This window comes from Eschrichtius robustus, chromosome 2, assembly GCF_028021215.1.
Source record: "Eschrichtius robustus isolate mEscRob2 chromosome 2, mEscRob2.pri, whole genome shotgun sequence".
Lineage (NCBI taxonomy): Eukaryota > Metazoa > Chordata > Mammalia > Artiodactyla > Eschrichtiidae > Eschrichtius > Eschrichtius robustus.
The window spans coordinates 61,576,976-61,604,017 of NC_090825.1; the positions used below are offsets into that span (position 1 = coordinate 61,576,976).

At 36.1% G+C, this 27,042-nt stretch overlaps 1 protein-coding gene across 1 annotated transcript in view; it reads right to left on the minus strand.

Moving 5' to 3' along the window:
• AP3B1 (adaptor related protein complex 3 subunit beta 1) overlaps positions 1–27,042 on the minus strand; it is a 283,078-nt gene that overhangs the window by 230,075 nt on the left and 25,961 nt on the right. Inside the window, exon 2 of the mRNA XM_068535546.1 lies at positions 8,788–8,863. Coding sequence (XP_068391647.1) covers positions 8,788–8,863 — 76 coding nt within the window. The remainder of the gene's footprint in view (positions 1–8,787; positions 8,864–27,042) is intronic.

Here is a 27,042-nt window from a genome sequence, read left to right on the forward strand (position 1 = left end):
TGTTTTCATAACTTCCTTTTAGGGTTGATGACTGTTACCACATAGGAACACAACTAATTTTTATGCGTTAATTTTGTATCCTGCAACTTTGTTGAATTTGTTCATTAGTTCTAAAAGTTTTTTGTGGACTCTTTAGGGTTTTCTAAATATAAAAGCATGTTGTCTGTGAATGAAGATAATTTTACTTCTCTCCCAATTTGGCTGCCTTTTATTTCTTTTTCTTACCCAATTGCTGTGGCTAAAACTTCCAATACTATGTTGAATAGAAGTGGTGAAAGTGGGCATCCTTGTTTTGTTCCTGAGCTTAGAGGAAAAACTTTCAGTCTTTCACCACTGAGTATGATGTTAGCTGTGAATTTTTCATATTTGGCCTTTAAAATGTTGAGGTAGTTTCCTTTTATTCCTAGTTTGTTGAGTGTTTTATCCTGAAAGGGTGCTGAATTCTGTCAAATGCTTTTGCTGTATCATTAAAATAAACTTGTTTTTTCTCCTTCATTCAGTTAATGTGGTGTATTACAATGATGATTTTCATGTTATTCATGTTATTTTTAAAATACTGAATAATTATCTAGATCTAAACATTCACATCTAGGGACTTCCCTGGCGGTCCAGTGGTTAAGACTCCGTGCTTCCAATGCAGGGGGCGCGGGTTTGATCCCTGGTCAGGGAACTAAGATCCCACATGCCACGTGGCATGGCTCCCCCCCAAAAAATTAAGATCTAAAAACATAATTAATGTTAAAAAGCATTAATCTTTTTTTAACTCAGCAAGATGAAGAGGAGAAATTGCACTTACTTTCTCAACAATTTCAACTAGCTTCATTTTTTACAGATATACAGATGGGGAGAAAATTCAGCATTTTTATTTTATAAATAATTACTAGTTAATTTACAAACCAGCAGTTAATTTTCAGACCCAACTGCAACTCTTAAGAATCAGCCCCCAAGAATAAATAGAGAAATAGAAAATGAACTGACCCTTGACTTCTATCCCAGAAAGTACTCTGAAGCAAAATTGACAGAAAACCCATTAAGGTTCTATAGGCATTACATCACTAGTAAAAATTCAGGCCTGCTAACCAGGAACTGGTCCTGATGTATATTAGCATGGCAGAAAAAACTTGACCCTTTAAACAACTTCCAACCTAAGAACAAAAAAAGATGCCAACATCAGCCACAAGTTGAATCCTTTAACGTATACACAGAACTGAAGCATCTTTGTTGAAGGGAGAAAGAGAACAAGGGATTGGCAATCAGTCTGGAAAGATTTAGCCCAAAATGTTTATTATAATCATTAACTCAAGACAGTAAGGATTATGCATGTTTTTATTTTCTTCTTCTTATATGGACTTTCTCAAAATTTTTCTACAACAATAATATATCATTTGAATTTGGCTTAATTTTTTTTTTACAAATATTAAACAAAAATATCTGGAACTTTGAAATTACCTTTAATTTTCTTAGGGTCAATAATATCCAACCAAATACCATGTAACATATATGGCTATGAAATACTATAGATCAATAACTCTAATTAGGAATTTTAAGAATCTTATCTATCAAAGAAAGGTTCAGATTTGCTCATTATCCCAAAACTACAAAGACAAGCAAACTAATCTGAGAAAGACCTTTAATATCCAACACTTACTAAAAGAAAATACATCAAAGATTTCAATACACCAAAATATTCCATTCTTTCAAGGACTCTGAATAATCAACTCATCAGTATTTTAGCTAAAAAACGTATTACAAGTTCACTATATGAAGCAATACATTTCAAATTCTTAGTTCACATTTCATCAAGCCAAGATAAAATACAAACATTTGCTTTAAATATTAGACACATATTTTTCAGAAATATCAAGAAAAATAACATATGTATGTTTCAACTTGAGTCCTGCTGTGTAATAAGTGACCACAAGATTTTGAAGTAGGTAGCTTTTCTTCCCTAAGCATGCTTTGGCATACATGAGCCTTTATTCAACACATGAACCATTGGAAACATTTCCCCATGATTCTAAATAAGCCTCAGATATTACCAAAGAAAGATAATAAAATGAACTGAAACTATCACTATGGTTTCTTTCTAGTAGATATTGCTGACAAGATGCTCTGTTGACTCGTAGGACTACCAACTATGAAAGATAGCCAGATGTGCACTGACAGCATTTTGATATATATTAGAAAGTAATGTGGTAAAACAAATACAAAACACTTAACATTTTGGCAGATTAAAATTTAGAAATGTATGAAGGTTTTTAACTATGAAGCTAAGGTCTTAAAACTACTCTGTAATCATGAGGTGATAAAACCCCATATTCAGGGCTCATGAAACCTAAGTTATGCAGAGAAATGTAAATATTGACAATTACATTTAAAAAATCCAAGAAATTCTGAAGCCAATATAATATTCTGCTAATTGACCTCTAGCAAACTACTTCCACCCAACAGATGTTTTGAAATGATGCATACATGTGCATACATGAACATAACATTTTAAAAATAATTTTTAAAGCTCCCACATAGAAATATGGTGCTAACTAGAAGTCGAACTAAAAACTGGACAGAAGTAAAGGTGAACAAATGATTGTTATAATATTTCACTGGAAAAAATTTCAAGAAAAATAACTATTAGTTATTTCATAAAAGAAGAAATTAGCAAACAATAACTGCTAGTTTAAAAGTGAAATACAGGGGAGGATGTATCTTACATAACCGTTGTGCTATGGGTTTGATTTTCCATTTTCTTCTCCAAAAGTTAAGTTAGAAAAGATCTGTGATGATGAACAGTTTCTCCTGAAAGAAAACTAGGTGACTGAATTTTGGAAGCACATCTTGAATCAGACCAACCATGCTCTTACTGAATTTTTAAGTTGCTGTTAGTTTGATATTAAAGCAAAATTAAAAGATATCTTAGTTTTCCCCATGGAACTTTAGTATGTCAAAAGCCATATTGTCTAAATGTGTTTCTTAGGCAAATACTGAGTAGTGTTTTAAATTCAGACATAGAGCTTCTACTGTGAACATGTAAGAATGATTAATATTCTTTTTAAAGACTTTTTTTCTTTTAATCATACATTCAGGAAATATTTTAACTTCATGGTCAAAGAATGGTGATAGGTAATACCTGTTGTTTTCTTTTCTAGTAACTAAGAGGAGATCCTTATTTTATTTGTTGTAACAAATTCCTAAATGAAAACTGGGCAAATGGTATCATATCTGGCCAGCTGCAACCTCCTGCCTTGACCTTCCTTCCTAGGGTTTCTTTGTTGTTGGGACTCTTGATTAAGTGGCCTTGGGTTCATTTTGTAATTTTGCTAGTCATCAGCAAATTCACTTGTATGACATTATTGCCAAATGAGAACACAGTTGAATTACTGTGACTGTGGTGTAGGGTAGTGCCATGGAGAAAACCTTGTTTGTAGACATTTACCTATGTTCATTGACTTTATCTTATTAAAACCAATTACCATTAAAAAAATTGAAATACAGTATTTAATAGTATTCAAAGACAAAATATTTAGAGAAACTATTAGCAAAATAATAGAACTTAAAATTTAACACTGAAAACTACACTACACTGTTGAGAGAAATTAAAAACGACTGAAACAAGAGATAGAATCATGATCACAGAATAAGACAAAATGGTGTTAAAAAGTTAATTCTCCCAAAATTAATCTATAGATTTAATGCAATTCCAATATAAATTCCAGTAGGCTTTTTTTCTTGTAGAAACCAACAAGCTTCTAAAATTTAAATGGAAATGCAAAGAATATACAGCATAAACAAAGCTATCTTTTAGAAAACAGGAAGACTTACAGTATTTTATTTTAAGGCTACAGAAATCATGAGTGAGGAATAGGTAAACCGAGAGCCACAAAGATCCATGAACCAGAAGACAGAGTTCAGATGTAGATCGACAAACACACAGTAAACTGATTTTCACTTGAGGCTGAAATTCAGTGGGGAAAGGACAGTTTAATAACAAATGGTGGAATATTTAGTAACAAATAGAGGAAAATCAGACATGCATTCGGCTCTTAACCTCACACCATACATAAAAAATAATGCAAAATGGCCAAGATGGCTTAAATAACAACTCATGCTATGAATCTAGCTCGACCCTAATCAAAAACCTCAACAGGGGACAAAAAGAAAACTATAATCCAACATCACTTAAATACACAGAAATATATCTACTTGAACTCTACAGGATATATTAAAACCAAGACTAGAACATTACAAATATTTCCAATAAAATCAGAAAAAAGATAGTGTTGTCTTCCACCACCACTACTATTCAACATCATAGTGGAGCTTTATCCATGCAAAGAGAGGAGAAAAACAAATGAGATAAAAATATTTGAAAATAAAATATAAATCTGTCATAACTTCTGGACAATGTAATTAAGTATCCAGAAAGCCAAGCAAAGAAACCAAAAAACTACCAGATCTAAGAAGAGAGTTCACTGAGAAGGCCAAATGCAAGAAAAGAAAAGTCATTTGTTTTCCTATACACCAGTAATAATTAATTTTGAAAATATAATGAAGGGAACCATTCATAATGGCAACCAAAATTTAAAAGTACACAGGAATGAATCTAACAAGGAATGCTTAAGATTCCCTATGATTAGAAACTATAAAATATAAATATAATGCTACTGAAAGACAGGAAAAGAGGGAGGGAAGGGAGATGGAAATACGCAAATTCCACATTACCCTAATCAAAATCCAAAAACAACTTTTAACAGAACTTGACAATTTGATCCTAAAGTTTATCTGGAAGATGAAACTTTTACTTTTTATACCTCAATATTATTTGAAAATTTACAAATACATATTTGTGCCACTTCCATAATAAAATAATTTTTTCCAGATCTATGGAGATATAATTGACATAGAACATTATGTAAGTTTAACGTGCCAACAGGTACATGAAAAGATGCTCAACATCACTAATTATCAGGGAAAAGCACATCAAATCCACAATGAGGTTATCACCTTAAACCTGTTAGAATGGCTATCTCCGAAAAGACATGAAATAACAAGTGTTGGTGAGGATGCGGACAAAAGGGAAACACTGTGCACTGCTGGTGGTAAATTGGTAATGTGAGATATATCTCACATATTTCTTATACACACACATATACATATATGTGTATGTGTGTTGTGTGTAAAATGGGATATTATTCAGCCATGAGAAAGGAAGAAATCCTGCCATTTTTGACAACATGGCTAGATCCTGAAGACATTATGTAAAGTGACAGAATAACTTTTAATTAATAACCATTTTCCTACACTTAAAAGATCAAACTCCAAAGTTACCTTTATACAAACTTCCTAATGAGAGACAGTCTATAACTACTAGACTAACTACTAGTATGGCTGTATTTACATTTCTTTTTTTTTTAATGTTTATTTTTTTCTTATTAGTCATCCATTTTATACACACCAGTGTATGCATGTCAATCCTAATCTCCCAATTCATCCCACCACCACCCCCACCTCCCGATATACTTATATTTCTTTATGATGTTTATTTACATTTAAGTTACATTTATAATAGTCAAGTAGTCTAGATTATGAGAATACCAATTTTTATTTATCAGTTTGAAAGAGGAATATAGAAAAAACTACCAAATACCTCATTTTCATATTTAGTAATTTCAATAGTATCCTCAGATTTAATGCAATAATTTACCTTAATGGAATGTAAAGCCAAAGTTTAATGAAATAATGAAGAGCACTGCCTGCTTTAAATGGACGGCAGTGCAGGACTGTAACCTGCAGGACCGCAAGCTGAAACCATGCAAAGCAATCTTGATAACCAAGTGTAAAACTTACAATGGATCTGTGACTTCCAAAAATTCTGTAGAAACATTTAAAACTCTCTTATTACTGTCAGTCAGAAACGTATAGGAAAATGAAAAACGATAAATATTTATTTAATATACTGTAACTTAACATTAGAAACATTGAGAATTAACTTATCAAGAGTAGTTGGAATGGACTCGCCTTATTCTCATCCTTTAAAGCAGGGGCCCCCAACCGGTACTGGTCTGCGGCCTGTTAGGAACCGGGCTGCACAGCAGGAGGTGAGCGGCGGGCGAGCAAGTGAAGCTTCATTTGCTGCTCCCCATCGCTCACATTAATTACCGCCTGAACCAGTGGTCCCCAACCTTTTTGGCACTAGGGACCGGTTTCATGGTAGACAATTTTTCCACGGATGGGGTTGGGGGGTAAGAGATGGTTCAGGCGGTAACGTGAGCAGTGGGGAGGGGCAGCCGAAGCTTAGCTCGCTCGCCTGCCTCTCACCTCCTGCTGGGCAGCCCAGTTCCTAACAGGCCACAGGACCCCTGGCCTCAACCATCCCCCCCCATTGCTGTACCGCCTGAACCATCACCACCACCCCCCACAACCCTACCTCTGTCCGTGGAAAAACTGTCCTCCAAGAAGCCGATCCTTGGTGCCAAAGAGGTTGGGGACCACTGATTTAAAGTACCAAGCAAGTGGGCTTCCCTGGTGGCACGGTGGTTAAGATCCACCTGCCGATGCAGGGGACACGGGTCCGAGCCCTGGTCCAGGAAGATCCCACACGCCGCGGAGCAGCTAAGCCCGTGCACCACAACTACTCAGCCTGCGCACTAGAGCCCGTGAGCCACAACTACTGAGCCCGCGTGCCATAATTACTGAAGCTCAGGCGCCTAGAGCCTGTGCTCCACGACAAGAGAAGCCACCGCAATGAGAAGCCCGTGCACCACCACGAAGAGCAGCCCCCGCTCACCACAGCTAGAGAGAAAGCCCGTGCGCAGCAACAAAGACCCAACGCAGCCAAAAATAAATTAATTAATTTAAAAAAAAAGAAAGAAAAGTACCAAGCAAGCATCTTTTCTATTCCTTGGTAAATTACTCCTTTCTAAGTTTGGATCAGCTTCCAACATTGTATCCTTTGTACTTTCAATGTTGTGAATTATCTCCTGGAATTCCTCTAATGTGAAGATTTTTGGCAGCATCACTTCCTCTGGCATATCTTCGGCCTTTTCATCACAACTATTTTCCTAATTTATGTTGAAAAGCTTGCCTTACTGAAGTTCCTCGAGCTACATACTTAGAGTCTCTCAAAAAGGGGCAGTGTCACCATTCCCACAATCAGCTATTTCTCTATAACTCCAGTTACACTCTATCTGAATTTCATTTCTAGTGTTATTTTCATTTCCTTGCTGCATTTTAATCTTTGTTGACCAAATCCCTCTTTTAATTAACCATTTTTATAAAATGTTAAATGGGCTTCTCACTGGGAAACAAGTAGGGACCACTACTGCATGCTTTGCAGTCTGTACACAAACTGAATAACATACACAGGGACCAATCACTAAAAATAACTTTGAAAGAAGTGACATGACTGGTCACTGATCATGATGTACATTTGTTATATACATAGTAAGTTGTGGACTGAAAAGTTAGTGACGAAGTCTGTACATTATGCAATTACTAAGTTAATATACCACGATATCTGAAATTTGAACCGTCTTGCTAGGGGACTGGTGTTATTTAACTAAACTGTGGTAACTGAAATTCAAATACCAAAGTCATGCAAAGCAAGAACTACCTGTCCATAAATGCTATTATTTATATGGTATAACATTAATAAATGAAGAATTTACAAAAGAATCTTCAACATTTGCCCTCATTACCAAATGACATAAATCTGATGCAAGAATCAAGTAATTTATAGGTGTTCTACAGATATAATTAGTCCTTGACTTTTATCTATTTGATTTTCACAACTAACTTTTGAACAGGACATATTCATACCCATAATCATCTTTCATAAATGGGATTTGGATTTTAGAAAGGAGATTTCAAACTCTCACATGGTGGCATTGTCTGCTGGAAAACAATACTGTTTCAGTTGTGTTTACACCCTACTACAGTAGAGTTTATTTGTGCAATTATGCAAATTTACTACATTTTGACCTTATACAAAAATTTCTGGAAAACAAAATCAGCAGTGGTGGTGAAAAATGCATAGTAAGAATAAGAAAGACAGGTTTTACGAATTTAATTCCACTGAGACAAGCAGAACTCTTTAGCATCAGACAGTCACTGAATTAAGCCAGTTTTTTTCCACTGTGAATGTAAACGATCAAATACAAAAAAAAAAAAAGAGTGAGACCAACACAAGTTACAAAACTACGTAAGATTTTGTATACAATCAGAAATTGCATTATATTTAGTTCTCTGACAATGGAACCCTCTACATAATATCAGTCCACTGTTTGAATTTTACATTACAACTGAAACTAGAGAAATGCTCTTACATTTACTAGTATTCATTAGAAGTTCCACACTGATAAACTGAATAAAGCATTTCTATTGGTAGTAATGGAATTTGAAAATCAGAAGAAAGCATGCTCACAATTTTTAGGTCATAGAATGACAAAAAAAAAAAAATACTTTAGCTCATTAGTATCCCTCTTTGTAGGAAGTCAAAATATTGTTGTAGGTAATCTTATTTTGTCTTCAAACTGATTAGCACTCTCTATCTGACAGGAGAAATACCTTAATATTAGAGATACGGAAATTAAAAAACAGAAAAAACAGAATAGGAACTCAAGTTTCTGAATTTTGTCACTTCATTACTTCCTCCAAAACGTTTTAGACAGGAAATTTTAAGTTAATAATAAAGGGTAGATTTGGTATTTAACATATTCTTTAACATATATTTTTAATATATCACTACTTGTCATTTATCCAAAAGTCGAAATGATCTACTATTTTACCTACCCCAACAATCCGTTTCATAGCATCCAATTTAGCAGAATCTTTGTTGCTCTCTAACATTTGCTTTAGATCTTCATTCCTATACAAAAGAAAAGAAAAAATTACATATTTAGATTTTTACATTACACAGGTATTAAAACATATAATTTTAATAATATAAGAATTAGAAATAACCTGATGCACAATGTTACATTACTACTTTGTTATTTATAATTAAATATATATTTCTCATCTAACCCTACCAAATAATATCAAAGTGCTATGTTGTCACAAAGCCCGTCAATAAAACAAAAATATAAAACTGTACCTCAATTCTGGGCAAAATATCAACAATCAGAGGCATACAGATTCTCTCATCCCCAAATTTCTCTTGTATAATCATCAGAAAAAAAGAGATAATAAAAATTCTTGAATCAGCACTAAAATATTTTCATAAGCCAAAATGTAAGATCTTTCGGGACTTCCCTGACGGTCTAGTGGTTAAGACTTTGCCTTCCAATGCAGGGGGTGCAGGTTCCATCCCTGGTGGGGGAGCTAAGATCCCACATGTCTTGGGACCAAAAAAACCAAAACATAAAACAGAAGCAATATTGTAACAAATTCAATAAAGACTTTAAAAAAAATGGTCCACATCTTTAAAGAAAAAAAAAAAAAAAAGAACCAATAGCAGTTATTTCTGCTTAATATGACTTCCCCCAAATAAACTGTTATTCAAAATAGAAATGCAAAGAATTCCCCATAACAGGAAAAAGAAAATGTAAGAACTTTCTTCAGAAGATGTCAAGAAAGAGCACGGAATGAAGAAAAGCTATGTGTCATTCACACATCCTTTTTTCTCCCTAGCTCTCAAAAAGAAAAAAACATAAATCTGTAGGTAAACCCACATCGATACTCCTTAATTCAAAGAATTAAGTTAAGGCAATTTTAACATGTAAATGAGAGGATGAAGTAATGAACCAGAGCAGTTAGGGATAAGGATGAAAATGTAGGACAGATTCAGGAACTTCTTGGAAGTTGAAATCAGTGGGATGCAGTGACTGAATGTAAAGGATAAGACGGGCACTCAGTAAGGATGCCCCCATTCCCAGCTTGGATAACCAAGCAGATGATGATGTTACCAAGTAAGATAACTTTGCTGAAGTGGTAGACATTTTCTCCTTTCCAAAGCTGCTTGCTATACAAACATCCTTAAAATATAATTTAGAACAAAAGCAATCAATGCCTTCATATAGAAGGGCTGCAAAAAGGAGAAAAACCCACACAGAATTGCCTCCCAATATTTTTTTTTTGGCTTACAACTGACCTGCTCCTATTCTTCAAAGTGAGTGTTCCCCCCAGCAATTAAAAAATCCCTCCCAGCAAAAAAAAAATTCATAATTTGTAATATCTAATCATTTTTCCTTCAACACAGAAAAACAATTTTTTAAAGTTATTATATAGCTAGACAAAGAGTTCTTAGACTTGACACCAAAAGCACAGTCCATAAAAGGGAACACTGATTAATTAATTTCATCAAAATTTAAAACTTGTTCCAGGGAATTCTCTCTTAAGAAGAAGAAAAAAACAAATTACAGACTGGCAGAAAATGTTTGTAACCACATATATGCAAAAGACTAGTATCCAGAATATAAAAAGAACTCCCAAAACTCAACAGTAAAAAAACAACCAATTCAATCAGAAAAGGGGCAGAAGACATTGTTACAGACTGAATTGGTGCCCCCGCAAAGTTCACATGCTGAAGCCCTGACCCTCAATGTGACGTTACGTGGAAATAGGGCCTTTAAAAAGAGGTAGCTAACATTAAATGAGGTCATAAGGATGGGATTCTAATCCAAAAGGACTGGTGTCCTAAGACAGAGAGTGGTGCACATGCACAGAAAAAAGGCCATGTGAGAACACAGTGAGAAGACAGTCACCTGCAAGGCAAGGAGAGAGGCCTCATGAGAAAACAAACTTGCCAACACCTTGATCTTGGACTTCCAGCCTCCTGGAAGAACTGTGAGAAACTTTGAGAAATAAATTTAAGCCATCCAGTCTATGGTATTTTGTTATGGCAGCCTTAACAAACTATTACAGATTCTGGTAACAAGAAGTGAAGTGTTCATGTAATAAATACCTAAAAATGTGGAAGTGGCTTTGGAACTGGGCAACAGGTAGAGGCTGGAACAGTTCTGAAGTGCATGTTGTTTTTTTTTTAAACATGCCTTGAAGAGACTTGGTAAATATATGGAGTTAAAGGTGATTCTGATGAGCTCTCAGGTGGAAATGAGGAACATATTACGGGAAACTGGAGGAAAGGCAATCCTTATTATAAAGTGAAAAGAACTTGGCCCAACTATGTTCCAGTGTTTTGTGGAAAATAGAAGTTAAAAGTGATGAACTTGAGCTCTCACTCCCTCTTGCGAGAGCACCAGAATCACAACTGGCTGCTGGACAATCATTGACAGGAAGACCCTGGACTTCACCAAGGAGGATACCCCACGTCCAAGGACAGAGGAGAAGCCACAGTGAGACGGTAGGAGGGGCGCAATCAGAGTAAAATCAAATCCCATAACTGCTGGGTGGGTGGCTCAGAGACTGGCGAACACTTATACCACAGAAGTCCACCCACTGGAGTGAAGGTTCTGAGCCCCACGTCAGGCTTCCCAACCTGGGGGTCCGGCTACGGGAGGAGGAATTCCTAGAGAATCAGACTTTGAAGCCTAGTGGGAATTGATTGCAGGACTTTGACAGGACTGGGGGAAACAGAGACCCCACTCTTGGAGGGCACACACAAAGTAATGTGTGCATCGGGACCCAGGGGAAGGAGCAGTGACCCTGGGGGAGACTGAACCAGACCAACCTGCTGGTGTTGGGGGGTCTCCTGCAGAGGCGAGTGGTGGCTCTGTTTCACCGTGGGGATAAGGACACTGGCAGCAGAGGTTCTGGGAAGTTCTCCTTGGCATGAGCCCTCCCAGAGTCTGCCATTAACCCCACCAAAGAGCACGGGTAGGCTCCAGTGTTGGGTTGCCTCAGGCAAAACAACCAACAGGGAGGGAACCCAGCCCCACCCATCAACAGTCAAGTGGATTAAGGTTTTACTGAGCTCTGACCGCCACAGCAACAGGGAGGGAACCCAGCCCCACCCATCAACAGTCAAGTGGATTAAGGTTTTACTGAGCTCTGACTGCCACAGCAACAGTCAGCTCTACCCACCACCAGAGCCTCCCATTAAGCCTCTTAGATAGCCTCAACCACCAGAGGGCAGACAACAGAAGCAAGAAAAACTACAATCCTGCAGCCTGTGGACCAAAAACCACAGTTACAGAAAGATAGAGAAGATGAAAAGGCAGAGGGCTATGTACCAGATGAAGGAACAAGAAAAAAAACCAGAAAAACAACTAAATGAAGTGGAGATAGGCAACCTTCCAGAAAAAGAATTCAGAATAATGAGAGTGAAGATGATCCAGGACCTCGGAATAAGAATGGAGGCAAAGATTGAGAAGATGCAAGAAATGATTAACAAAGACCTAGAAGAATTAAAGAACAAACAAACAGAGATGACCAATACAATAACTGAAATGAAAACTACACTAGAAGGAATCAATAGCAGAATAACTGACGCAGAAGAACGGATAAGTGACCTGGAAGACAGAATGGTGGAATTCACTGCTGCGGAACAGACTAAAGAAAAAAGAATGAAAAGAAATGAAGACAGCCTAAGAGACCTCTGGGACAACATTAAACGCAACAACATTCGCATTATAGGGGTCCCAGAAGGAGAAGAGAGAGAGAAAGGACCAGAGAAAATATTTGAAGAGATTATAGTCGAAAACTTCCCTAACATGGGAAAGGAAATAGCTACCCAAGTCCAGGAAGCGCAGAGAGTCCCATACAGAATAAACCCAAGGAGAAACACGCCGAGACACATAGTAATCAAAGTGGCAAAAATTAAAGACAAAGAAAAATTATTGAAAGCAGCAAGGGAAAAATGACAAATAACATACAAGGGAACTCCCATAAGGTTAACAGCTGATTTCTCAGCAGAAACTCTGCAAGCCAGAAGGGAGTGGCATGATATACTTAAAGTAATGAAAGGGAAGAACCTACAACCAAGATTACTCTACCCGGCGAGGATCTCATTTAGATTTGATGGAGAAATCAAAAGCTTTACAGACAAGCAAAAGCTAAGAGAATTCAGCACCACCAAACCAGCTCTACAACAAATGCTAAAGGAACTTCTCTAAGTGGGAAACACAAGAGAAGAAAAGGACCTGCAAAAACAAACCCAAAACAATTAAGAAACTGGTCATAGGAACATACATATCGATAATTACCTTAAACGTGAATGGATTAAATGCCCCAACCAAAAGACATAGACTGGCTGAATGGATACAAAAACAAGACCCATATATATGCTGTCTACAAGAGACCCACTTTAGACCTAGGGACACATACAGACTGAAAGTGAGGGGATGGAAAAAGATATTCCATGCAAATGGAAATCAAAAGAAAGCTGGAGTAGCTATACTCATATCAGATAAAATAGACTTTAAAATAAAGAATGTTACAAGAGACAAGGAAGGACACTACATAATGATCCAGGGATCAATCCAAGAAGAAGATATAACAATTATAAATATATATGCACCCAACATAGGAGCACCTCAATACATAAGGCAACTGCTAACAGCTATAAAAGAGGAAATCGACAGTAACACAATAATAGTGGGGGACTTTAACACTTCACTTACACCAATGGACAGATCATCCAAAATGAAAATAAATAAGGAAACAGAAGCTTTAAATGACATAATAGACCAGATAGATTTAATTGATATATATAGGACATTCCATCCAAAAACAGCAGATTACACGTTCTTCTCAAGTGCGCACGGAACATTCTCCAGGATAGATCACATCTTGGGTCACAAATCAAGCCTCAGTAAATTTAAGAAAATTGAAATGATATCAAGCATCTTTTCTGACCACAACGCTATGAGATTAGAAATGAATTACAGGGAAAAAAACGTAAAAAAGACAAACACATGGAGGCTAAACAATACGTTACTAAATAACCAAGAGATCACTGAAGAAATCAAAGAGGAAATAAAAAAATACCTAGAGACAAATGACAATGAAAACACGACGACCCAAAACCTATGGGATGCAGCAAAAGCAGTTCTAAGAGGGAAGTTTATAGCTATACAAGCCTACCTAAAGAAACAAGAAAAATCTCACATGAACAATCTAACCTTACACCTAAAGAAACTAGAGAAAGAAGAACAAACAAAACCCAAAGTTAGCAGAAGGAAAGAAATCATAAAGATCAGAGCAGAAATAAATGAAATAGAAACAAAGAAAACAATAGCAAAGATCAATAAAACTAAAAGTTGGTTCTTTGAGAAGATAAACAAAATTGATAAGCCATTAGCCAGACTCATCAAGAAAAAGAGGGAGAGGACTCAAATCAATAAAATCAGAAATGAAAAAGGAGAAGTTACAACAGACACTGCAGAAATACAAAGCATCCTATGAGACTACTACAAGCAACTTTATGCCAATAAAATGGACAACCTGGAAGAAATGGACAAATTCTTAGAAAGGTATAACCTTCCAAGACTGAACCAGGAAGAAACAGAAAATATGAACAGGCCAATCACAAGTAATGAAATTGAAACTGTGATTAAAAATCTTCCAACAAACAAAAGTCCAGGACCAGATGGCTTCACAGGTGAATTCTATCAAACATTTAGAGAAGAGCTAACACCCACCCTTCTCAAACTCTTCCAAAAGATTGCAGAGGAAGGAACACTCCCAAACTCATTCTATGAGGCCACCATCACCCTGATACCAAAACCAGACAAAGACACTACAAAAAAAGAAAATTACAGACCAATATCACTGATGAATATAGATGCAAAAATCCTCAACAAAATACTAGCAAACAGAATCCAAGAACACATTAAAAGGATCATACACCACAATCCAGTGGGATTTATCCCAGGGATGCAAGGATTCTTCAATATACGCAAATCAATCAATGTGATACACCATATTAACAAATTGAAGAATAAAAACCATATGATCATCTCAATAGATGCAGAAAAAGCTTTTGACAAAATTCAACACCCATTTCTGATAAAAACTCTCCAGAAAGTGGGCATAGAGGGAACCTACCTCAACATAATAAAGGCCATATATGACAAACCCACAGCAAACATCATTCTCAATGGTGAAAAACTGAAAGCATTTCCTCTAAGATCAGGAACGAGACAAGGATGTCCACTCTCACCACTATTATTCAACATAGTTCTGGAAGTCCTAGCCACAGCAATCAGAGAAGAAAAAGAAATAAAAGGAATACAAATTGGAAAAGAAGAAGTAAAACTGTCACTGTTTGCGGATGACATGATACTATACATAGAGAATCCTAAAACTGCCACCAGAAAACTGCTAGAGCTAATTAATGAATATGGTAAAGTTGCAGGATACAAAATTAATGCACAGAAATCTCTTGCATTCCTATACACTAATGATGAAAAATCTGAAAGAGAAATTATGGAAACACTCCCATTTACCATTGCAACAAAAAGAATAAAATACCTAGGAATAAACCTACCTAGGGAGACAAAAGACCTGTATGCAGGAAACTATAAGACACTGATGAAAGAAATTAAAGATGATACCAACAGATGGAGAGATATACCATGTTCTTGGATTGGAAGAATCAACATTGTGAAAATGAGTATACTACCCAAAGCAATCTACAGATTCAATGCAATCCCTATCAAATTACCAATGGCATTTTTTACGGAGCTAGAACAAATCATCTTAAAATTTGTATGGAGACACAAAAGACCCCGAATAGCCAAAGCAGTCTTGAGGCAAAAAAATGGAGCTGGAGGAATCAGACTCCCTGACTTCAGACTATACTACAAAGCTACAGTAATCAAGACAATATGGTACTGGCACAAAAACAGAAACATAGATCAATGGAACAAGATAGAAAGCCCAGAGATTAACCCACGCACCTATGGTCAACTAATCTATGACAAAGGAGGCAAAGATATACAATGGAGAAAAGACAGTCTCTTCAATAAGTGGTGCTGGGAAAACTGGGCAGCTACATGTAAAAGAATGAAATTAGAATACTCCCTAACACCATACACAAAAATAAACTCAAAATGGATTAGAGACCTAAATGTAAGACTGGACACTATAAAACTCTTAGAGGAAAACATAGGAAGAACACTCTTTGACATAAATCACAGCAAGATCTTTTTTGATCCACCTCCTAGAGTAATGGAAATAAAAACAAAAATAAACAAGTGGGACCTAATGAAACTTCAAAGCTTTTGCACAGCAAAGGAAACCATAAACAAGACGAAAAGACAACCCTCAGAATGGGAGAAAATATTTGCAAACGAATCAACGGACAAAGGATTAATCTCCAAAATATATAAACAGCTCATTCAGCTCAATATCAAAGAAACAAACACCCCAATCCAAAAATGGGCAGAAGACCTAAATAGACATTTCTCCAAAGAAGACATACAGACGGCCACGAAGCACATGAAAAGATGCTCAACATCACTAATTATTAGAGAAATGCAAATCAAAACTACAATGAGGTATCACCTCACTCCTGTTAGAATGGGCATCATCAGAAAATCTACAAACAACAAATGCTGGAGAGGGTGTGGAGAAAAGGGAACCCTCTTGCACTGTTGGTGGGAATGTAAATTGATACAGCCACTATGGAGAACAATATGGAGGTTCCTTAAAAAACTAAAAATAGAATTACCATATGACCCAGCAATCCCACTACTGGGCATATACCCAGAGAAAACCGTAATTCAAAAAGACACATGCACCCGAATGTTCATTGCAGCACTATTTACAATAGCCAGGTCATGGAAGCAACCTAAATGCCCATCAGCAGACGAATGGATAAAGAAGTTGTGGTACATACATACAATGGAATATTACTCAGCCATAAAAAGGAACAAAATTGAGTCATTTGTTGAGACGTGGATGAATCTAGAGACTGTCATACAGAGTGAAGTAAGTCAGAAAGAGAAAAACAAATATCGTATATTAATGCATGTATGTGGAACCTAGAAAAATGGTACAGATGAGCCAGTTTGCAGGGCAGAAGTTGAGACACAGATGTAGAGAATGGACATATGGACACCAAGGGGGGAAAACTGCGGTGAGGTGGGGATGGTGGTGTGCTGAATTGGGCGATTGGGATTGACACGTATACAGCGATGTCTATAAAATTGATGCCTAATAAGAACCTGCAGTATAAAAAAACAAACAAAACAACTAATACTAAACTTTCATTGGGTTATTTGTATGGAAATATGTTAATATAAATGTTTCAGACATTACATGAAATTTCTAAAAATCTTATATTTGTATTTGTATGGAAATATGTATGGAAATATGTTAATATAAATGTTTCAGACATTACATGAAATTTCTAAAAATCTTATATTTGTATTTGTATGGAAATATGTATGGAAATATGTTAATATAAATGTTTCAGACATTACATGAAATTTCTAAAAATCTTATATGTTCTGGTATGTTATAAGTAATAATCCTAGTTATTACTTTAAAATGTATATCTCAGAAATAACTAATTTTCTTGTCAACTGCATTATTATGAACTTTCATCAAATCTTTAACCGTGGTCATTTTTAAGTCTTTTGTCATTTACAGACAGTTCTGGGTGTACTCTGATGATTTTGCAAATATGTTCCTATAAAAGGGTTTCATCTTCAAGAAATTCATGGAAAAGACTCTGACAAGTACAGGTTTCTGGTAACTGACTGTACTGCTGAACTGAATGAATAAGCATTTTCAGAACTCTAATGAAAAACTGATGAACTCATAAAAGTGCTAACAAAAGATCAAGATGAAAAAAAAAAATTAATTACATGGGACTGAGTGAACTGATGAGGATGAGTATAATTTTTGTGACTTTCTGTCTGAATTAAAAAAAAAAAAAATCCCACAAGGACTCAGAGGCAAAGAATATACAAATCAATTTTCACTGCAAAGTAAAGGAGCTGTTACAGTGGAGGATTACTGGACTGAATGTCAATATTATGACATAGTATGAGTGTGTTTCATGTTTGGTAATTGCAATCATTGTTGCTTTTGTTGTGGTCATCCATGTACAATGCTTGGTGTCAGTCTATTTATCTCTTGTAAAAATAAAATACAGTGTGTGTGTGTGAAAAAAAAAAAAAAAAAAAGTGATGAACTTGAATATTTAGCCGAGGAGATTTCTAAGCAAAGTGTGGAAGTCACAACCTGGTTTCTCCTTACTGCTTACAGTAAAATGAGAAAGAAAGATAAATTGAAGGAATTGTTAAGCAAAAAAGGAACTAGAACTTGAAGATTTGGAAAAATCTCAGCTTATCCATGTTGCAAAAATCAAGCAAGTGTCTTCAGAAGAGAACACCAGAGAACACTGAAAAATCATTTGATAACGAAATCACGGATGCCCCTCGTGGATTTAATCAGACATCTCAGCTGAAACCAGGAATAGAGATGGGATTATACCAGCAGAGACACTACCAGTTTGGACTAAAAGGAAGAGTTGGGACAAAACAAAGGAAAGCTGGATTCTACAGGACAGGACAATGTGAGGACACAGAGAGACGACAGCCATCTGCAAGCCAAGGAGAGAGGCCTCAGAAGAAATCAAACCTGCCAACACCTTCATCTTTAGTCCCAGATTCAAATGTGAGAAATAAATGTCTGTTGATCATGCTACTCAATCTGTGGTATTTTGTTATGGCAGGCCTAGTAAACTAATACAGACATCAACAAACAATTCACTGAAGGAGATAAACAAATGGCAAAAAGCACATGAAAAAATATTCAACTTACTTAGCCATTAGCAAATTAAAACCACAGCAAGATATCACTGCACACATATCAGAATGGCTCACTTAAATAAAATGGTGGCAACACCAAATGATAGTGAGGATGTGGAAGAACTGGATTGCTCACATACTGCTAGTGGGCACTGTAAAAGGTTATAGCCACACTGGCAGTTTAGCAGTTTCTTACAGAACTAAACCTGCAATTACCATACAAGCCAGTAATTGCACTCTTGTGCATTTATCCCCAGGAAATGTTAAATTTATAGTCACGCAAATATCTGTATTCAAGTATTCATAGCAGCTTTATTCCTACTAGCCAAAATGGAAAAAACCCTTCTGGAAACAACCCAGATGCCCTTCAATCAGTGGATGGTTCAACAAACTGTGGTACACCCACAGCATGGAATACCACTCAGCAGTAAAATGAAACAAGCTATTGACATCTCAACAACTCTGATTAATCTCCACAGAAGCATACTGAGTGAAAAAAATTAATCCTAAAAGGTTACATACTGTATTACTCCATTTATACAACATTCTTGAAATAACAAAATTATAGAAATGGACAAAGATTAGTGGTTGCTGAGGGTAAGGACAAGAAGCAGGAAGCATGGATATAAAAATACAACACAAGAGATCCCTATGGTGATGAAACTGTTGTATCTTTACCTTTGGGGTGGCTACATGAAACTATAGATGTGATTAAATGGGAACAGAATACCACCCCAACACACACACACAAATAAGTACAAGTAAAACTAGAGAAATCTGAACAAGACTGGTGAAGTATGTCAATGTAAACATCTTGGTTGTGATATTGTACTATAGTTTATCATTGAAGGAAACTGAGTAAGGGGTACACAGGATCTCTCTGTATTATTTTTTATACCTGCATATGAATCTACAATTATCTCAAAATCAAAAGTTTAATTAGAAAAAAGTTATATGACAATTACAACTCATTTATAAGAAGAGAAGCCAATTTTTAAAAACAGTCAAAAAATTTGAATAGATATTTCACACAGTAAGATTAGGAATACCACTAAGTACATGAAAAGATACTTAAGGTCATTAACGATCAGAAAATGCAAATTAAATGAGATACCATTACACACCCATGAGAATAGATGAAAGACAATGACAATAACAAATGTTGCCAAGACTATGGAGCAACTAGAACTCTCACACACTGCCAGTAGCAATGTAAAACAGTACAACCACTTTGGAAAACTGGGAGTTTCTTACAAATTTTAACATAAATCTACTATGTGATCCAGTCATTCCACTTCCCAGAGAAATAAAAACATATTTCCACATAATAACTTAAATGAATATTCATAGCAGCTTTATACATATTAAAAAACTAGAAACAATCTAAATGTCGATCAGCATAATGTGATTTAGCCATACACTGGAATACAACCCAGCAATGAAAAAGAAATAACCACTGATACATGCAACAAGATGGATGAATTCTCAAAATCATTATGTGAGTGAAAGACACCAGACACAAAAGAGCATAATTTAATTCATTTAAAGTTCTAGAAAATGCAAACTAATCTGTAGTGATAAAACCAAGATCAGTGGTATCATAGGCAAAAGGAAAAGTGGACATGAAAGGGACATTAAAAAATTTCTTATTCTATAAGAAGATGGAAATGTTCTGTATCTTCTTAACTGTGGTGGTGATTTTACAGGTGTATACATCTGTCAAAACTCATCTAATTATAATCTTTAGGTGGGTAATTTGTCGTATGCAAATTATACCTCCATAAAAATGATATTAAAAAGTTTCACAGGGGCTTCCCTGGTGGCGCAGTGGTTGAGAATCTGCCTGCCAATGCAGGGGACACGGGTTCAAGCCCTGGTCTGGGAAGATCCCACATGCCGCAGAGCAGCTAGGCCCGTGAGCCACAATTACTGAGCCTGCGCGTCTGGAGCCTGTGCTCCGCAATAAGAGAAGCCGCGATAGTGAGAGGCCCGCGCACCGCGATGAAGCATGGCCCCCGCTTGCCACAACTAGAGAAAGCCCTCGCACAGAAACGAAGACCCAACACAGCCATAAATAAATAAATAAATAAATAAATAAATAAATAAATAAATAAATAAATAAAATTTAAAAAAAAAGTTTCACAGTGTTTTATTCACATGTGAATAAGACACTAATCCTCCAAAACAAGACTAAAAGTCATATATCTATTTCTGAGAAATACATTATTAAGGATGAGATAAGCCACATTTTCATACTCTGAAATTAGAGTATCACATTTAAGTTTAAAGCTTAACTCAAGAATTTATTTATTTTTTTATTTATTTTTACAGGTTTTTTTTAATGTTTTGGTTTATTTTATTTATTTACTTTTGGTTGCATTGCATCTTCATTGCTATGCATGGGCTTTCTCTCTAGCTGTGGTGAGCCTACTCTTCGCTGTGGTGCACGGGCTTCTCACGGCGGTGGCTTCCCTTGTTGCGGAGCATGGGCTCTAGGCGTGCAGGCTTCAGTAGTTGTGGCACACGAGCTCAGTAGTTGTGGCTCGTGGGCTCTAGAGCGCAGGCTCAGTAGTTGTGGTGCACGTGCTTAGCTGTTCCGCAGCATGTGGGATCTTCCCGGACCAGGGATTGAACCCGTGTCCCCTGCATTGGCAGGCAGATTCTTAACCACTGCACCACCAGGGAAGTCCCTTATTCAAGAATTTAAATCACTGAATTTTATTTTAGGACGTCAAAGGAAAATTCTCTTAAATGACTATAAGAAAATTGATAAGAAACTAAGACTGTAGTATTACCAACAGTAACTACTTGTACTGTTTATTAGTTTATGATTAGCAATTTTTAAGTTTCTACAACAAACTCTCCAGAAAAGAGACTTAAAAATTTACTCCACATAGCTCCTTCCTGCAATATGGTTCAAGCACACGCACACACGCACACACACACACACACAAAAGTATCAGAAGCCCTTTCATCTCAGCTTAAGCTTAAAAGAGCTTAAGAGCTTCCTTGACTACTCCAAATAGACAGCCTTGACAAAAAAGCTTTACTTTGTACATTTTACAAATTTAGGCCTAATGTAGGCAAGTAAGCACTAACCAATAATGAATGACTGCTCATGTGTTATTATGGGCTGAGTTGTGTCTCTTCCGAAATTCCAATGCTAAAATCCTAACCCTCAATACCACAGAATATGAATGTATTTGTAGATAGAGTCTTTAAAAAGGTCATTAAATTAAAATAAGGTCAACATGGGTTGGCCCTAATCCAATAGGACTGATTTTTTACAAGAAGAGCAGATTAGGACAGATACACAAAGACGAAAAGATGATCATGTGAGGGCACAGCAAGAAGGTGGCTATCTGCAAGCCAGGGAAAGAAGCCTCAGAGGAAACCAAATCTGCCAAAACCTTGATCTTAGATTTCTAGTCTCCAGAATCCAGGGAAAATATATTTCTGTTAATTAGGCCACCAAGTCTGTGGCATTTTGTTATGGCAGTACTAGCAAACTAACATATAAGTTAAATGTTTCAAACTGTCATGGCAGTAAAAAATAAATAAATAAACAAATGGAAGCTAAGTATATTTTTCCCAAAAAGAGTAGAGGCAATGGGATTTACTATGAAAAAAATTTCCCTTTCTTTCCAAGTAGCTCATAAAATTAAATGCAATGGTGACCACTAGCAGGACATAAAAATAATTAAATAATTACAATAACTACTTTTCTCTAATTAAAAATACAGCTAGAAAATATATAAATAGTAAGATAGGAACATATAAGAACTACATCCGAGGATATACATCTACCAAATATAAAATACTATAACTGTTCTCTGTAATGAATTCAGAATCCCTTCTTAAAACTTGTTCTTTCACATTGCACTATTAACTGAAAAGGAACAAAAATCAATGAAACCACAAATGAGGTTTTTTCCCCTCTAATTTTTGTTGTTTTCCTATTTTACTTACTGACCATGTAGACTTTTACGAATGAAAAAACAAAAACCTAAATGAAACTTTTAAAAACTTTGGAGGAATAAGAAAGTGAAAAAAGCTGAAGTAATTAGATAAGAAGTAAATAGAAAGAAAATGTGACCACACATATACATGTCAAAAAAAGAAAGAAAATTCATTTTCTCATGTCTGATCCCTTTTTTCCCCAAGAGTGTTCCACCAATCTTCTCCACCAGTGTTATCTGGAGAGAGAAGTGAGCAATGAAGAATAATGAAGTGTCAATTTTTAGGACATTCCAACCTCTAACCCCAGGTGCAATCGTGTTCATGGCCTAATGGAAACTTGGTTTGTTCCTCTAAAGCTCGAGATGCCACAGTCCCCTTCCCAACCACCTTTAGGTCCTGACCCACTCTCTCAAACTAAACACAAGAAAACACGAATTCGATATTAAAGCCAAAAGTTTTGCTCTTCATGTTTAACAGAAAACATGGTCTTCAAAACCAATACAAATATCTTTTGTGTTAACTCGCGTAGAGAGCTAATAACTTTGAGGTTCAGAGAAAAGAGACAAGAAAATCCTAGGCACTGTTTCAAACTGATGTAATATTCAACTTCTCAGATATGTCATAAACACCTACTGAAAATTCTGATATAAATTACATATCTCTACACAAATTCCTCTCTGCTTGTCACCAAAACAGTAAAGACTGGGTGGAAGTTAATACCATAACACCTAGTTTACCCTCAAAATATGTTCACTTGTATTGAGCCATTTTAGGTCTATATCCTTCGTTATATGGATTCAAATATGGCCTATTAACATGTATTACTACATTAATCTTAGAAATTGAGAAATTCTTTTTGCTAAACATCAGAAGAGTTGATTCAAAATAATACTGAATTAGTAATATTTTCATTAACTCTTTACCAAAAACCAATATGTGTTTCAAGTATGGTTTTTTAATTTACCTAGTTCTTCATTTACCTATTTATCTGTAGCTATCCAGCTTTGAGCATTAAAATACCAACTTTATTTTTACATAAGTGACATCTTGTGGTGTTAAGCGGTATAACTTTTCCTTTCATGATCAAAATATGCCTTTTTTTATAGTTTCAACGACCAGAGAAAAATACGTAACTGGAAGGTTAAAGGAAATCTTACTATTACCAAGAAGTCACTTTTACTTCAGTACCAGTATAAAACAGCAACTATAATCGAAAAGCAAATTTTTACCAGTTACCTTTCAGAATTTAAGAAGTTGCATGGCTTTTACATTGTATAAATTACCTCTTTTTAAAAATATCTGTAATTCATAGCTCATTAAAACCTTCTACTCCTTTGAAAGGCAGTGTAAATTAAGAGGAATATTAACACTATGTAGCACTGTACACTATCTCAGTGCTTCTCCAAGTATGATCTGAGAAAGACTGGTCCAAGAACCATTACCAATCCACAAATTTTTGTTACTAATACATAAGGAAATATAAAAAGAAACTGAGAGCAAGCACTTAGAGCAATTCAACAGTGTAATTTTATATTTTTGAATCTAATAGAAAATTGGGGCTTGCATTTTGCATGTTTTTTTCCATTTCATTTTTCTAGCAATTTATTTTTTATAGTATTTTACATAAGTATCCATCCATAATGGATTGGAAATTTTAAAAAAAGGCCCTTCACCAGTTTGAGAGCACTGCACTACACAATTACTTCCTTCTCCCTCAAAAGAATCACCAAAATTTGTGAACTACAGAAAGCAACACCTGAAATTTAAATCCAGGAATGATGGATAAAGAAAAGTGATAAGGAATAGTGACAAATAATTTCCTTATTTAAAAATCCAATGCAAAAATCTCATGAGTACTTTTTTTGGCTTTTTCTCACTTTTAAAAAAAAATTCTTATTGGAGTATAGTTGCTTCACAACATTGTGTTAGTTTCTACTGTACAGCAAAGCGAATCAGCTATACATATACATATATCCCCTCTTTTTTGGATTTCCTTCCCATTTAGCTCACCACAGAGCGCCGAGTAGAGTTCCCTGTGTTATACAGTAGGTTCTCATTACTTATCTATTTTATACATAGTATCAATAGTGTATATATGTCAATCCCAAGCTCCCAATTCATCCCACCCACCCCCCTTTCCCCCTTGGTATCCATAGGTTTGTTTTCTATGTCTGTGTCTCTATTTCTGCTTTGTAAATAAGATTGTCTATACCAATTTTTTCAGATTTCACATATATGCGTTAATATATGCTATTTGGGGACTTCCCTGGTGGCGCAGTGGTTAAGAATCCACCTACCAATGCAGGGGACACGGGTTTGAGCCCTGGTCTGGGAAGATCCTACATGCTGTGGAGCAACTAAGCCCATGTGCCACAACTACTGAGCCTGCGCTCTAGAGGTGGCAAGCCACAACTACTGAGCCCATGTGCCACAACTACTGAAGCCCGCGCACCTAGAGCCCGTGCTCCACAAGAGAAGCCACCACAACGAGAAGCCCACGCAGCACAGTGAAAAGTAGCCCCCGCTCGCTGCAACTAGAGAAAGCCCACGCGCAGCAATGAAGACCCCACGGAGGCAAAAATAATAAATAAATAAATTTATTTTAAAAATATATATATATGATATTTGTTTTTCTCTTTCTGACTTACTTCACTCTGTATGACAGTCTCTAGGTCCACCCATGTCTCTACAAATGACCCAATTTCGTTCCTTTTTATGGCTGAGTAACATTCCATTGTATATATGTGCCACATCTTCTTTATCCATTCCTCTGTTTCATGAATATGTTTAGATTATTTGATATAACTGACCACTACTCTTCCATCTTTAAATTCCCTACCTTGGATTCTGTAATTCTCTATTCTCATTTGGTTCTCATTTGCATTTGTGACACACAAATGAGAAAAAATATGGCAAAAATCCTTGCCCTTGTAGAGTTTTCATTTAGTAAGTAAAAAAACAAACAAACATAATAAAAAAGTAAATTTTACAGTCATGAGATGATATGAGGGAAAAATAAAGCAAAGGGAGAGAGAATGCAGAAGGGAAAGGAGGAGGTAATTTTATACAGGGTGGTCGGCAAAGGCTAAATAAAGAGACATCTGAACAAAGATTTGCAAGTGAGGTAGTCAGCCATTCAGATACTGGAGGGGAGGAACAGGGAGGAAGAGCACTCTAGGCAGAGACGATGAAGGAGGGTAAATAATACTAAAGGCTTTGGTGTTTGAATGAAGTCAGGAACCATTGGAGGGTTCTGAATAGAGGAGTCATAATCTAATACACATACAGAATCATTCTGGCTGTTATGTTTAGAATACACTGTAAGGACTTCCAGATCTGCCCATGGTGCTGTAGCTTGTAAGATACTAAGCCTGCCACAGAAAATGACTATAAAAGCTGGAAAAAACAAATAAAGTAATTTTCTCAAGGCACTGGAGATCAACCCATGCAGGCAGGACTTAAGCGGCCAAGATCCTGGAAAGAAAAGAAGCACACAAAGTGCACTTTTTATTCACATCAGCTTTTTTCCCTGACTGCATTTCCCCAACTGCTATCTGGGAGAATAGAACCCAAGGAGAAATGACAGTTTTAAAAGACTGAGGACACAAATGTTAAAGTTCGGGGCTACCAAAGGCACTGGAACTTGAAGGGCAGAATTACAGAGGAGGGAATCAGTGAAAAGGTACACAAAACTCTGTGTACAAACTCCCTTCAAGTAGTTGACTACATTTTCACAGGGCAAGATTCTGGGAAATCCAGCAGAAAACAACAGCAGCTGGGAGATTAAATACCTGAGCAGAGATTTCAGCAACCACACATTGCTGGGAAGAGAAGTTGGAAATCAAGTCTTCTAAGTAGAGAGGCGCTGGTAAATACCCTGGCCTTTCAGTTAAGACCACAGAAGGGCCACAACTGAAAAGTAAGGATATTCCCTAGGAGTATAAGAAAAACTGAAATAGACAAGACCTTTAAAAGCCTAAAACTGAGCTTAAACAGGATCAAAGTGATCTGCTAGAACTCTATCTACCTATCAGAAAAAAAAAAAACACAACCCTCTTTGGAAGAAGACAGCATCCAAAGACTCGTCAGTGTTCTTATCTTAATTATCTAGCATCTGATCAAAACTTAAGAGACAGGAACAAAAACAGGAACAAATGACAAGAGAGAGATAAGGAGGGAGGGAGGGAGGGAGGGAGGAAGGAAGGAAGGAAAGGAAGGAAGGAAAGAAGAAAGGAAAGAAGGAGAGAAGGGAGAGAAAGAGAACAAAAGGAATAGAAACAGATCCATGGGTAATTCAGATACTACAGTTATCAGATAGGGACTTTAAAATAACTACAATTAATATGGTCAGGAAAATACAGGAAAAGATGGACAAAAGAGACAAAATGATAAAGAATGTCATTAAAGTAGTAGAATCTAAACA